This window comes from Ambystoma mexicanum, chromosome 10 (assembly GCF_040938575.1).
Source record: "Ambystoma mexicanum isolate Mex_15411 chromosome 10, UKY_AmexF1_1, whole genome shotgun sequence".
NCBI lineage: Eukaryota > Metazoa > Chordata > Amphibia > Caudata > Ambystomatidae > Ambystoma > Ambystoma mexicanum.
Window position 1 is genome coordinate 1,532,812,944 of NC_090932.1, and position 13,921 is coordinate 1,532,826,864.

At 41.8% G+C, this 13,921-nt stretch overlaps 1 protein-coding gene across 1 annotated transcript in view; it reads right to left on the reverse strand.

Moving 5' to 3' along the window:
* Positions 1-365: 365 nt before the first annotated feature.
* Positions 366-13,921, reverse strand: part of GCN1 (GCN1 activator of EIF2AK4) — a 1,783,851-nt gene continuing 1,770,295 nt past the window's right edge. Inside the window, exon 58 of the mRNA XM_069619734.1 lies at positions 366-1,054. Within this exon, the coding sequence (XP_069475835.1) occupies positions 929-1,054 (126 nt within the window). The 3' untranslated portion in view covers positions 366-928. The remainder of the gene's footprint in view (positions 1,055-13,921) is intronic.

Here is a 13,921-nt window from a genome sequence, read left to right on the forward strand (position 1 = left end):
TGACACTTTATGTGCAATTGATGTAAAGTGATTTTATAAAGTACAGCTCCTGCCAATTCGCAGCCTCTTGGTGCATGGTTCAAGAAGAGAAGGGGTAGGAGAGGTTCATTTCACTGGAGAAGAGGCAGGTAAGCAATGAGCATTATCTTATAGGCCACGACTTTGGTAAATCGACAATTATGAAAGGGTGTGCTGATTTTGCATCAGTGTTTAAGCTGGGATCCCATCATTTTATTTATTGGGTATTTATAATGCGCCTATAGACAAGGTATTTCATGGTGCAAATGATAAGAATGTTGTGCCTGTGTGGCCTCAAATCAGAGGGAGACAAAATCAGCAATGAAATAACCCATTTAAGCCACCTGGATAAATCAAACCATTTATTAATCATTCATGTGAGCAGCTGGTATTTTGTTTGAATCCGGCACTGAGATTTGACTTTCTAAGGCAAATAAAATACAGTTTCATATTCCACCCATCAAAAACAGCACATGAGCAGAACAGGAAAACAAAGTCCACTTTCACACGTTGCCTGTGTCTGGTACATGGGGGTAATGCACAATTGGCATTTTTGACTTGAGGGCAAAAACTTTCGAACAGATCTCTTCAAGGAAACAGCGTGGAGTAACTGGCCTGACTTTCAAGCTAGTCCGGGTGGCCAAGTGCAATTAGGTGATCGGTATAGGTAGACCTGCCCGAATGCCTTCACTTATTCGGCTAATTTTAGATTTTTGGCTTGTTGATGCTTGAGTAAAGCAATCCCTTCTGGTACAAACGACTAGCCAAATTTGCACTGGCAAGCTCCCTTTTTTTGTGCCTTCACAATGAATGTATTTTCGAAAATGAAAACATTTGCTTGATTTGGAGCCCAGGTGTTGATGCAGTGGGTGGTTTAATGATGTTTCTCCTCAGGTCCAAGTTGTGCTCATCACGTTAATATGGTTTCATCAATCTGTTCGGTGGAGTCAGCTTGGCATGCCAGCTTCTTCAGAGACCTTCTATTGCTCTCGTTTAGCAGCTCCAAGCTAGCAGCATCCAGGATCTTGGAAACAGACTGAAATAAATCATAAAATGAAGGCCCCCATTAAATGCTTGAAGTTCTCCCCAACAGAATATCATACCATGTGGTTTACAAGAAAAGCCTATATAAAAACATTTGACAGGTTTTCACTGCTCTTTTCTAGTTGAACCCTAACAGTGAAAGTTGAAGCAATGGCACAGTAATGTGTATCAAGTTCTAGTTGAGGGGCATTCCGCTAATCTTTCTCAAGAGCTATGACAATTAATATTGTACATCTTATAGAAATCATTTAGTAAACACTTGCAACAGTTACTTTCTATGAAATCCTAAAGAGGGATAAATTACTTACCGGTAATTTTCTTTCTATGGATTCTTATCCCACAGATTCCTCATCTTGATGGATCATCCCCTCAGCGTCAGCTGCTTCGAATATTTTGACAGGGGGCATAGTGTGGTTCAATGTTGTAAATTAGATATAAGCAGTGAACTGCGCCAATTGACAATAATACAATAATAATTGAATTATGTTTTTAATTCCATTCCACAGCCTGACACGTGTTTCGAGCAAAGCTCTTTTTCAAAGGCTGTACATAGTAACAATTATACAACCAGTAACCCATTCATTAGTGATATACATCATGTCACTTGGGCAAACATCAAGGGGTAGCAAGGGAGATGGCCAGAAGAAATCAGGACATCATGGCATTAAATTAAAAGGACTCTATGTATTGCTCACCTTTAACTTTATTTTCGACTAAATTATGATGTTCAGGTGTATAGCACCGATAGATTGTGTGCTTTATACATAACTTGGCCTTATTGATCTAATCAATAACCGGCTCTTTCCCTCACCTAACATGGCCGCCGCGGTATGCCTTGTGCTGTTGCTGCCTATGCGATCTATTTCTCTTTTTAACTACTACGAGATGCATTGCGCGCGCGCACTCTCTCTTTGTACATTGTTGTTGCCGGAAGGCTGGTAAGAAACTTTTGTGCTCTTTCGATATGATCCCTATGTTGTAATTAATTAATTTTATTTAACTAAGAGCCGGTTTCCTCTCTTTTTCTTTTGGTAATTGTCCAATTTAATATTGGTAATGGATACGTGACTCGTCCTGAATTGGTTGGTTGGTGTTATCTACGCGCAACTTTTCCTTTTTGGCTGTGGACTTTTTGCAGTAATTAATTAATGGTTATTGCAACCGCAAGTAATATTAAGGTAATTATACCTAAATTTTATATCTACTGTGGGATAATTGTTGGCATTTGAATGCACATGACAATAGATAATCCTTGTTAATTTATCTTTTTTGCCGTATAGTTTCCTTTGGACAAGGTTCAACGGTAATTATCTAGTCAGTCGTCCTTGAGTTGATTTACAAATTATGTTATCTATGGTTGATTTTCCACCGCACACACCTAATCTCTTATTATCTTATTATGTTATGTTTCTTTTTCTTCTTTTTTTGGGTTTGTAACCGGATGGATCATCTGCTTAAACGGTAAATGTTGTATGTAAAATGACTTATATTATACTATGTTCCTTTTAATTTAATGCCATGATGTCCTGATTTCTTCTGGCCATCTCCCTTGCTACCCCTTGATGTTTGCCCAATTGACATGATGTATATCACTAATGAATGGGTTACTGGTTGTATAATTGTTACTATGTACAGCCTTTGAAAAAGAGCTTTGCTCGAAACACGTGTCAGGCTGTGGAATGGAATTAAAAACATAATTCAATTATTATTGTATTATTGTCAATTGGCGCAGTTCACTGCTTATATCTAATTTACTTCTTATCGAGGGTCCTTGGTCCGGGTTCCCTCACACTCTCATGTTGAACGCTGCCTTTTTAAACTTCTAACTCTTGTGCAGTTGCGCTGGTCGTTCACATAGGCCTTTGGACCATCTTGTTTTACTGTCAATTTCAGGTCTTGAACCCAGCAGCAGTGCATTGTACTCTTCATTAAATCATGGCTGAAGCAGCAGAATATATTCTCACTAGAGATGCGGATATTAAAGCACTATTCGCACCTCGGGGTTCTACTTTGAACCCGTTCAAACGTTTACCGAATATTACTGAGGATCTTAGATCTAAATTCATTAAGCTTGAGAGGTTGAGCATTAGAGAAATCAATAAATTTTGGGAAATGACCACGTTGCAACACTATACTCAAGAAAATAAAATACCAAGAGGTCTGCGTATTCTTATCTTACCGGATTTTGAAGATCCTCAGGATAATGATTTGGCAGTGGAATGGGAAACTAACCTCACCAACAGCTCTAACAAAATGTTACTTCTACTTATTGAACATGCAAAAAGAGCACATTCTCGTATTGTCCAACAGATTGACGTACTCAAACAAGAAATTCAATTATTTGATGCACCTGCCGCAACTATTGATAAAAATTTTAAAACAATGTATAATATACTGAGAAGGCATCAGGATGAGGTTAAAATGAGAAAATGCAGGAAATTTTCAAGAGATGATAGGGATTATCGAGACAACCGGGTCTACACTTATCAACCTAAGTTTGATGAAGTGTCGAGATCGCGGAATAGTAGTGCGGCTTCTTCACCTGTCAGTTCTGATGTCGAAAGTGATTCAGATCGATCTGTTAACAGAAATGCCTTAGGGAATACACCTCGTGATGACGAATCACGGGATGAAGAAGATGCCGAATCTGTTGAATTGTCAGAACCATCTAGCTTATCTCCGGCACCTTTTTTGGAACAGATGAGAAGATTCAAAAAGGGCAACAGACAAGAGGCTATCAGGAAACAGGTCAGGTTTCGTCTACCACCCACTGCCAATATCGCAACGCTCGGTCCAAACCAAGGGGATCAAGGGGCGGCCAACATAGGCGGCGTCAACGCCGCTCCACTAGGTCAACGGCTAACCAGAGCCTCATATCAGAAATCAATACAGAATCAAACCGTTCAGAAGCAGTTCAGATAAATTTAATTCATAATTTAAGTCAATATCAGCTCTCTCCAGAAGAACACTCATTGCTAAATAAAGGATTATCATTTGCTCCATCCTGCATTAAGGATATCGTGCAGGTTCAAATTGATCTATTTAAATTTATCAGAAAGCTGAAGCTCAAGAAGTTTTTTGCTACACAGGTCAAACAATACTCTCCTACGACACCTGTCGCTGCACTATCAGAAATTTCATTGCAAACGATGATGAGTACCCATATACTCATGTCTATTGATGAGTCAATGTCTGACAGTGAATCTAACCTTCTTGATACGATGCATGAATTAGATATTCAGCATCGTAATTTGACAATTAAAGAATTTGCAAATAAATCTAAATTTACTCCAATTCTGTCAGATGACAACGTTATAGATACGTTCTATCGGGTTGTGACCAATGATATTCACACATTAGTTGATCGTTGCTCTTCTCGTTCACAATTCACAAATTCTAATTTGTCAATAGCACAGCGTTCCGCCCTGAACAAATTAGCATCTAATGATTCGCTGGTAATTAAGGAGGCTGATAAAGGCGGTAACGTCGTGATTATGGACAAAGCTGATTATATCTCCATGGCACTTGACCATCTGAACTCACCAGGTTGCTATGCCATTTTGAAAAACAATCCTATTGCTCAAATACGTAATAAAGTGCATTCTCTAATTGATAAATGGTATAAATTAGGAATCATTACAGATGTGGAAAAATGTTTTTTGTTTTCTGATAAACCCACAATGCCAACTGCTTATTTTCTTCCTAAGATTCATAAGACATTTGATCAGATACCTGAAGGTAGACCTATTATTAGTGGCCAGGGGGGAATTTTGGAACCTATATCAGTGTATGTCAATGAATGTATTGCACCTTTGGTCCATTCTACACCCACATATTTAAGAGATACTATGCATATTCTTGAAATTCTTGCACAATTGCCTTGTACTTCTGAAATATTATTGGTCACACTTGATGTTAAATCATTATATACTTCTATTGATCACTACAAAGCAATTGGTAGCATTACTTATATTTTCCGACACAAATCAGCATCATACCATCTTCATATTGAAATGATCAAAGAATTTCTTCTTTGTGCTCTGCAAAATAATGTGTTTCTTTTTAATGATACATATTATCAACAACTGATTGGCATTGCAATGGGAGCCAGTTTTGCTCCTTCTGTAGCGAATATATTCATGCACCAATTTGAAGAACAATATGTGTTTCATGATAATGTCTTTTCACCGTCAATATATCTTTGGAAAAGATATATTGATGACGTTTTTATGATTTGGACTGGCAATGTGGCTGAACTAAATGAATTTGTCAAATTTTTAAATGCCAATAATTGGGGTTTGCAATTTGTACATCATGTTTCAAATGATTCTGTGGATTTTCTTGACCTGAATATTTCTAAGTCCCCTATGGGTTTTATTACTAAAACTTTCCGTAAACCTACCTCGGTCAATGCAGTTTTACATTCATCTAGTTCTCACATACGCTCTGTTATTAACAACATTCCGAAAGGTGAATATATTAGAGCCAAACGTAATTGCTCTCTGGATGCTGATTTTGATGCGGAAAAACTGTTTATTCGCGATCAATTTGTACAACGGGGTTATCAACCAAACCTTCTTACTAAGGTTGAACGCGAAGTGTCCAGTATGAAGAGGGCTGATTTACTTAAACCTAAAACTAGAACGAACTCAGCTAATACGCGCTTTAATAAAATTAGGCTGATCACTAGATACACCAGTGATAGTAATGAGGTGTATGCTATACTAAAACGTCATTGGCACTTACTCCATTTAGACAAGGATCTCACCAAATTATTGGAACCTAATCCATCGATAGTTTTTAGTAGAGCTCCTACTCTTAAAAATCTTCTATGCCCCTCTTTCATGGCACCGGCACCTACTGTTAGAACATGGTTAGAACTGGGTCGTGCGAATGGGTTTCACAAATGTGGGAGTTGCAACATGTGTTCACATGTATTTGAATCTGAGGCATTTGATTTTGGTACAACAGGTAAACATGTTATCAATTCATTCATTAATTGTAACACAAAATTTGTGGTGTATTGCATTATATGTGTCTGTGGCTTATTTTATGTCGGGAGCACTATTAGGCCACTCAAAATGCGTATTCGGGAGCATTTGGCTTCTTTGCACAAACAGGATGCCAAATATCCACTGGCATTACATTGGCAGACTTTACATCAACTCGATGACTTCAAGGCTTTGAAATTTATTGGGCTGTCTCAAATACGTCCATTAAAAAGAGGGGGCAATATGGAACTTAAACTTAGACAATTAGAGGCTAGACTTATTTGTAAACACAGATTAGTAAATTTTGGACTTAATTCCGATCATGAATTTCATGTGTTCTTATGATTTAATTTTATATTTAGAGTTGGTTTGGTGTCTTTGATACTTAGGTAGCTACACCTGAACTACTGTGCTTCATATTATTTAATTTCGTTTCTGAATACCTAATTGTTTGTATATTTTCTTGATGTATTAATGGATGTGTGCGGCTGAATACACAACCTGTGATAACATATTCTTATACATTACCAAGACTAATCTTTTCATCATCAGCTTAACAAGTGCGCTCTATGTATTGCTCACCTTTAACTTTATTTTCGACTAAATTATGATGTTCAGGTGTATAGCACCGATAGATTGTGTGCTTTATACATAACTTGGCCTTATTGATCTAATCAATAACCGGCTCTTTCCCTCACCTAACATGGCCGCCGCGGTATGCCTTGTGCTGTTGCTGCCTATGCGATCTATTTCTCTTTTTAACTACTACGAGATGCATTGCGCGCGCGCACTCTCTCTTTGTACATTGTTGTTGCCGGAAGGCTGGTAAGAAACTTTTGTGCTCTTTCGATATGATCCCTATGTTGTAATTAATTAATTTTATTTAACTAAGAGCCGGTTTCCTCTCTTTTTCTTTTGGTAATTGTCCAATTTAATATTGGTAATGGATACGTGACTCGTCCTGAATTGGTTGGTTGGTGTTATCTACGCGCAACTTTTCCTTTTTGGCTGTGGACTTTTTGCAGTAATTAATTAATGGTTATTGCAACCGCAAGTAATATTAAGGTAATTATACCTAAATTTTATATCTACTGTGGGATAATTGTTGGCATTTGAATGCACATGACAATAGATAATCCTTGTTAATTTATCTTTTTTGCCGTATAGTTTCCTTTGGACAAGGTTCAACGGTAATTATCTAGTCAGTCGTCCTTGAGTTGATTTACAAATTATGTTATCTATGGTTGATTTTCCACCGCACACACCTAATCTCTTATTATCTTATTATGTTATGTTTCTTTTTCTTCTTTTTTTGGGTTTGTAACCGGATGGATCATCTGCTTAAACGGTAAATGTTGTATGTAAAATGACTTATATTATACTATGTTCCTTTTAATTTAATGCCATGATGTCCTGATTTCTTCTGGCCATCTCCCTTGCTACCCCTTGATGTTTGCCCAATTGACATGATGTATATCACTAATGAATGGGTTACTGGTTGTATAATTGTTACTATGTACAGCCTTTGAAAAAGAGCTTTGCTCGAAACACGTGTCAGGCTGTGGAATGGAATTAAAAACATAATTCAATTATTATTGTATTATTGTCAATTGGCGCAGTTCACTGCTTATATCTAATTTACTTCTTATCGAGGGTCCTTGGTCCGGGTTCCCTCACACTCTCATGTTGAACGCTGCCTTTTTAAACTTCTAACTCTTGTGCAGTTGCGCTGGTCGTTCACATAGGCCTTTGGACCATCTTGTTTTACTGTGGTTCAATGTTGTTTCCTTGACTCATTCACGCTTTGACCCCACCATGCCTTTGCTCCGGACGTGATGTCGGTGATCATGCATTTAGCATATATTGCACCCTAATACCTCAGTACACCACCTCCCTCACGTCGCTGTGCTTAGCAGCCAAGGGAATGCGTTCCCATGCACGGAAATGCAGGAGATTCTTTTTTTTGCTGTTATACTGCAAGTACTACTGTCATGAAAACCCTTATATTTTTAAACTAGGCTGATCACGATGCGCAATAGCACCAATAACTCTTCCATCACTAACCCACAAGAAGATTAAAGAAGTTCAAAGAAGGTTAGGTAAGCTGCGATTGTGGGGCAGGAAGGAAGGGCGATGAGGAATCTGGAAGAATTCATAAAAAAACATTACTGACATTACTGGTGAGTATTTTAAAGTTTAATGGACAGCATTCTCCCACAGACTCATCTTAACTGACTCCCAAAGCAGCAACAGCAGGAGTTGGGCTAGAACCTTTACAGCAATAAACTTTGTAACACAGCCCTACCGAAGTGAGCATCTCTGCCCCAGGCCAAATCCAGACTATAGTGCTAAGAAAAACTGTTCAGGCTGCTACACGCAATTCATTGAACAATATGTCTAACCGGCACACACCTCTACAAGGCTGACTAGGCAGCCACACCCGTGGTAGAGTTAGCCTGGAGATTCAGCAGAAACTCCTTCCCTGCTCTCATGACATTCTGCAATGCACAGGATGATCCACGAGAGGTCGACTGCTTAGTCACTACTTGGCCCAACATAGCTTGCTAGAAAGCAACGAACAGTTGACCATTCCACCAAAAAAAGCTGTCCTGGCCAGATCCGAACTCAATGCCCTCTTGGGGTCCAAACTATAATGTCTCTCCTCCTACTTGGCTAGGTGAGGTGGCGGAAAGAAAGCGAGCAACTCATCCCTGGGAAATGTGAAATTCTAACACTACTTTCGGAAGTAATTTGGGTCGGACCTTTAACAAAACATTCTCCTTCAAGAATTTCAAAAATGGTGGCTTACACAAGCATGCCTGAAAACCACTCACGCGCCTCGCTGATGTAATGGAAAACAAAAATGCTATTTTTAGCACAAGTAGTCTGATTGATAATGAACGTAAAGCCTCAAAAGCAGCTGGATTAGAACCAAGTTAAGGTCGCAAGCTTGAAAAACAAATTGTGTTGGGGAAACATTTACAAAACATTCAAAAAATGGGCCACAATTTGGAATTGTGATGAATCTAGCGATGTCATCACTCCCTCTCAGGGGAAAAACTCTTCAAACATGGCCGGAAGGGCAGCTATTACCTGATCCCAGACCCTGGGGGTGGCTGTCCAGGGGAGGATCACATGGGGGAAGAGAACCTTCAGGGAAGGGAAGGGAAGGGAAGAACATGACTTTCCCGAAGAACGCCCACACCTTTATGGCTTATTGTGGTGTAGAGCAGTTCAACCACCTTCACCAATCGTAGAACTCCAACATTGAAGCAGGGGAGCAATACAGAGCACAGAACTGGAGACACGCTCTAGTTGTTTGTGGAGTCCAGGAGGTGGCGCAATGTTGAAAAGCAGGAACTGTCAAGATGGAAGGAGATTCACTTCACCCAACGCGGGTCGAGAAGTGGAGAGAAGCCAAGCTGTTGACCGGGCAGTCGAGCACAGAGACGCCAGACGAGAGCAGAGAAATCTCACTAGCTCAGGCTGGGAACCCGAAGAGTGGAGTGCGAGGCGGAGCCAAGGCACGAAGAGAAGGGAAGTCGGGGTCTGGCCAAGAGACGCATCCCGGAGGGCACCGGAGATGCCGAACTGGGGCATGAGGCAGTGGAGAAACGTTGCGCCAGCTACGGAAGCCAGAGCGACAGGCAAAACCCCTTCTGCTGCAAGGCAGAGCCGCTCGCACCGTGACGAGAAGCCGAACACGCAGAAGGACCCAAGAGAGCGGAGAAGCCAAGGAAGCCATCACAATGCCGGTGAGTGGAGGGTTGGGACACCGGCTGTGCTCTGGGAATATATTACTCACTTAAAGTGGGGAACAAAATCCCACAGTTTGCATACTAAGTGCTCTGAATAATCCCAATGCTTGGGGAAGTTAAAGGACAAGTACACAAAAGTAAAAGACAATGAAGGACTATAAGAAAGGAGGAACTTGGGGGGGGGGGGGGGGGGGAGGGCATACCCCCTTCTTTCCTTAGAGGTGAAGATTGCGAAAAACCTGGCAGAAGAGTAAACCAGGCAGTGTGATTGCGAGCCTGGGACCTGCACCCAAATACAGAGAACATTCTAAAGTTCTAGCAGGAGAGTATACCAGGCAGGTCTATGTTAAGTTGGAAAACCAAGGGAAGGTAATTATACCTCTTGGAGTGGAAAGTTGAATAAAGTGTGGAAAGCACAGAAAAGAAAAATTTCCCGTGAGTGTGTAAGAGCTAGGGGAAGGGAGCCATACACCCAGGCTTGGTTAATTAAATATACATGGCTGTGAACTTAAACTGTGAAGAATGTGGGAAACTTGGGGGGAGAAGAATTGCAATTAAAAGTTGCTGATGAACAAGAGAAATGCATTGGCTGTCTGAAAATCAGGGGAAGACGGCCATATCCCGCTTGACTAAAAGTAGGACCAATTGAGATATGATATATGATATGATATTTGTAACGTGCCTATACACATGTGGTTCAAGGCGCGACGAGGCAGGGAGGGGGGGGACAAGGGGAGACAGACAACGATCTTACTAGGCCAGGTGTCATTCAGATCGCGCAAGTGCAGGGGTGGGGGAGGGGGAAAAGGGGAGGGGGGGGAAGTGCAGTACAAGGTAAGTGGCGTAACGTAATAAATAAATAAATAGGGCCAGCTGGTGGCAAGTGTGAGGTAAGTGCAGAACAAGTGCTGGGGGAGGAGGGGGGCTGTAGGGATACAGAGACAGTCCCGCAGTGCAAAGGGGTTCCAGGGCATCAGTGCAAGTGGAGAGTGGCAGGGCTCAGGGCCAAGGCCGTTTTTAGAGTGGTCCAGTTGCAGGATCAGTGCAGTTTCAGTGAGGAATTAAATTAGCTGTTCAGCAGGGGAGAGGGAGAGAGAAAGCAGAAGCAAAGAGGAAGGTTTTGAGGTGCTTCCGGAACCGGAGATGGTTCTCCTCAAGAGAGAAGCCCCTGGGTTGGAAAGCTAAGGAAAAGAAACCCCACACTTGTGTGAAGTCCAAGGAGGGGAACTGGACCCTCCATGGGTTTGGAAAATTATATGAGAGAAAATCAACAATAAGAAGTGTTTGCAAGGCAATACAAATCTGGGGCCCGTATCCCAATATCTACCAGTCTGTGGGAATCAACTTCTTGAATGTGTACAGTCCAAAAGGGAAAGAGACTCACAGACCCTGGAAGAGAAAATGTCATATTGGGGAAATGAAATAAAGGGAAGAAACATACCCCCTTTATTGTTATGTTTATGTACTCGACATAAAGTAGTAGAGGAAGAACACTTCCCGAGAAATTGTGAGTGAACAGACAAGGTGGGTGGAGGGGTTTGGGGGGGTGAGAGGAACTCAGTGGGAAGGAAAACCCTCCCTCCTTGCTTGCTGAGGATTGTGGAACTTTGAACATTTGTTTGTGCACCCTTTTTGGCACTTTGAGTTGGAACATTGAAAAATCTATCAATGACCAGTTGAGAGACTTTATCCCTGTACACATTTCTTTACAAACTTAACTTAAAGTCCAGGATGGGATTTTGGACACAGGACGGAGAAGTGTTTATTTTTGGACATTCTGACACGGACATCCTTTAGTTTCGTTGAAGCAGGGAAACTACTCATAGTGAAAGAGCGAGATAGGTCATACGCCTGATTAAAGGATGGAGGAGTAACCATGCACAGGCGATCTCAAAAAATAAATAAAGAGGCCAGCTAACTCTTTATTGTGCCTATCTGCAAACCAAGCCTAGCCAGAGATGAGAACAATTCCATGACCACCAAAGTGGGCCAACAAGGGGTCTACACCACTGTCCTTAAATCATACTTAAAATCTTCTCCACACAGAGATAGACCTGGTAGACTGTGTGCAGCCAGCAGCACCTTTAACACCTCATATTTCAGTTCCCAAACTGCATACCTCAGTCTTTCAAGAGCCATGTATGTAGACCAAGGCACTCTGGGTTCAGGAGAAGCACCCATCCTGATTTGGACAAGAGGTCCGTCCTCTGAGGAGGTTGGCGAGGTGGGCAAACTGCCAACTCCAGAAGATCAAGGCACCACGTCCTCCTCACCCAATGCAGGGCAACTAGGATCAGGCAAGCCAGGAAACAACCTCAACCTCCGGAGAATCCACAGTGATGACTGGGAAGGAACAAGTTACTTACCTGTAACTCCTGTTCTCCAGCATGGGTCTTGCTTAGATTCGCATTCTCATGAATATTCCCTGTCAGGCTGGGAATCCTCAGTAAAAAGAAAGCAGTTTCCCTTTAGACTGAAAACTGCTAGTCCCCTCTATAACCAATCATTCTCCTTTGGGTCATACTGCCCCCACCCAATGACACTCGTCCTCGTAAGCTCCACCCCTGGTGATTGTCAGATTTGGCAGACCACTTAAAGTGGCAGTATGAACCAAGAAGAGCCACAGAGGGGCAGGAGTGAAGTTTCGCATATGAATCAATTCCAGACCCATGCTGGAGAAAAAGAGTCACAAGAAAGTAACTTGTTCCTTTTCCAGCATTAGGGCTGGCATGGATTCACATGCTCATGAATACGATTACACAGCAGTACATATACAGTGTCACGGGAGGTGGCCAGGCTCAACAGAAAAAATACACTTACCCCTGGAACAGACTCACCTCAAGCAAACGGGTTGCGTAACACAGCTTGGCCGACCCAGAACTCCTACCTGGAATTCCTGTTGACGCAGTAGAATCTCGTGAAGTGCATTTGAAGTGCCATAGAAGTGTTGTGCTGTTGATCTGGACCCCTGCTCTACTGCTGCCCTGTGCTGTAAGGACAAGAGGATGCTGGCTGCTTCGTACAGAGGCGAAACGCTGCCCGGACTTTCATGGACTAACACCAAAGTAACTACAATAGTGGATTTATTGTTTACGTAAAACTTACTGTGCTCCGTGTAGCACACAAGGCGTGGTGGATTGGGTGTGGGCTGGGCTAGGTGTGAGCTGGGCTGGCCTGGCCTGGGCTATACCTGGGCGGTTACAGTTGTTGTACGCAGCCCACGTAGTACACATGAATACCTTTTTTCTTTTTTTCCCCCTTTAGATCCATTGCGTGCCGCTGCTCCTCCCCCCCCAGAAAACCTGTACATTGTTAGGTGCACGCGCATTCCGCGCATGCATTCGAAGTGCCATAGAACTGTTGTGCTGGTGAGCTGTTAAGCTGGAGGCTTGGGGGCTCAGGTATAGTTATTCTCTGCACTGTTTATTTAATAACACTAAGAGGCATTGTGGCGTGACACTTTATCTGTGCCTGCTTGTACTTGAACAGTGTGTAATGCATGCATTGTTCAATATTTTCAATCCCTAGGTATAGCGAAGTTTTGTAGCAGTGCCAACATATCGTATTACATGGTTTCAAAGACCTACATTTTAGGCGAATTGGTTGCGACTCGCTATTGAGGCAATTTGTTCTTGTTCTTGCTGATTCTATACTTCTTGGATCGATAAAAGTTGATCTGCAATTTTGCATGCTATGGTGGACGGTGCGGTTCTGCGTAGTGGCAGATGTATTGAACCAACTAGCATGAATCGTTCATCTGTCGCAACATCGGCAGATGCGAATAGCGTTGCTTTAGTTACATCAGAACATGAGGCACTAGAAATTGAAGCACATGCCAGTGCTGCATTATATCTCCCAGTCAATATGCCTGAGTCCTGGGTGGCATCTATCATTGTGCCTATATATAAAAAGGGTGACCCGACCTCCCCTGATAATTATCGCCCGATCAAATTGACGGATGCGGCTGCAAACATTTTCTCTATACTCATTCTTTACCAACTTGAGAAATATATTGCTTCCCATGATATGCTCTCAAAATACGAAATTGACTTTAGGGAGGGGATGAGCACTATTTTAAATGCGACAGATGTCTCATATGTTGGCACAAAC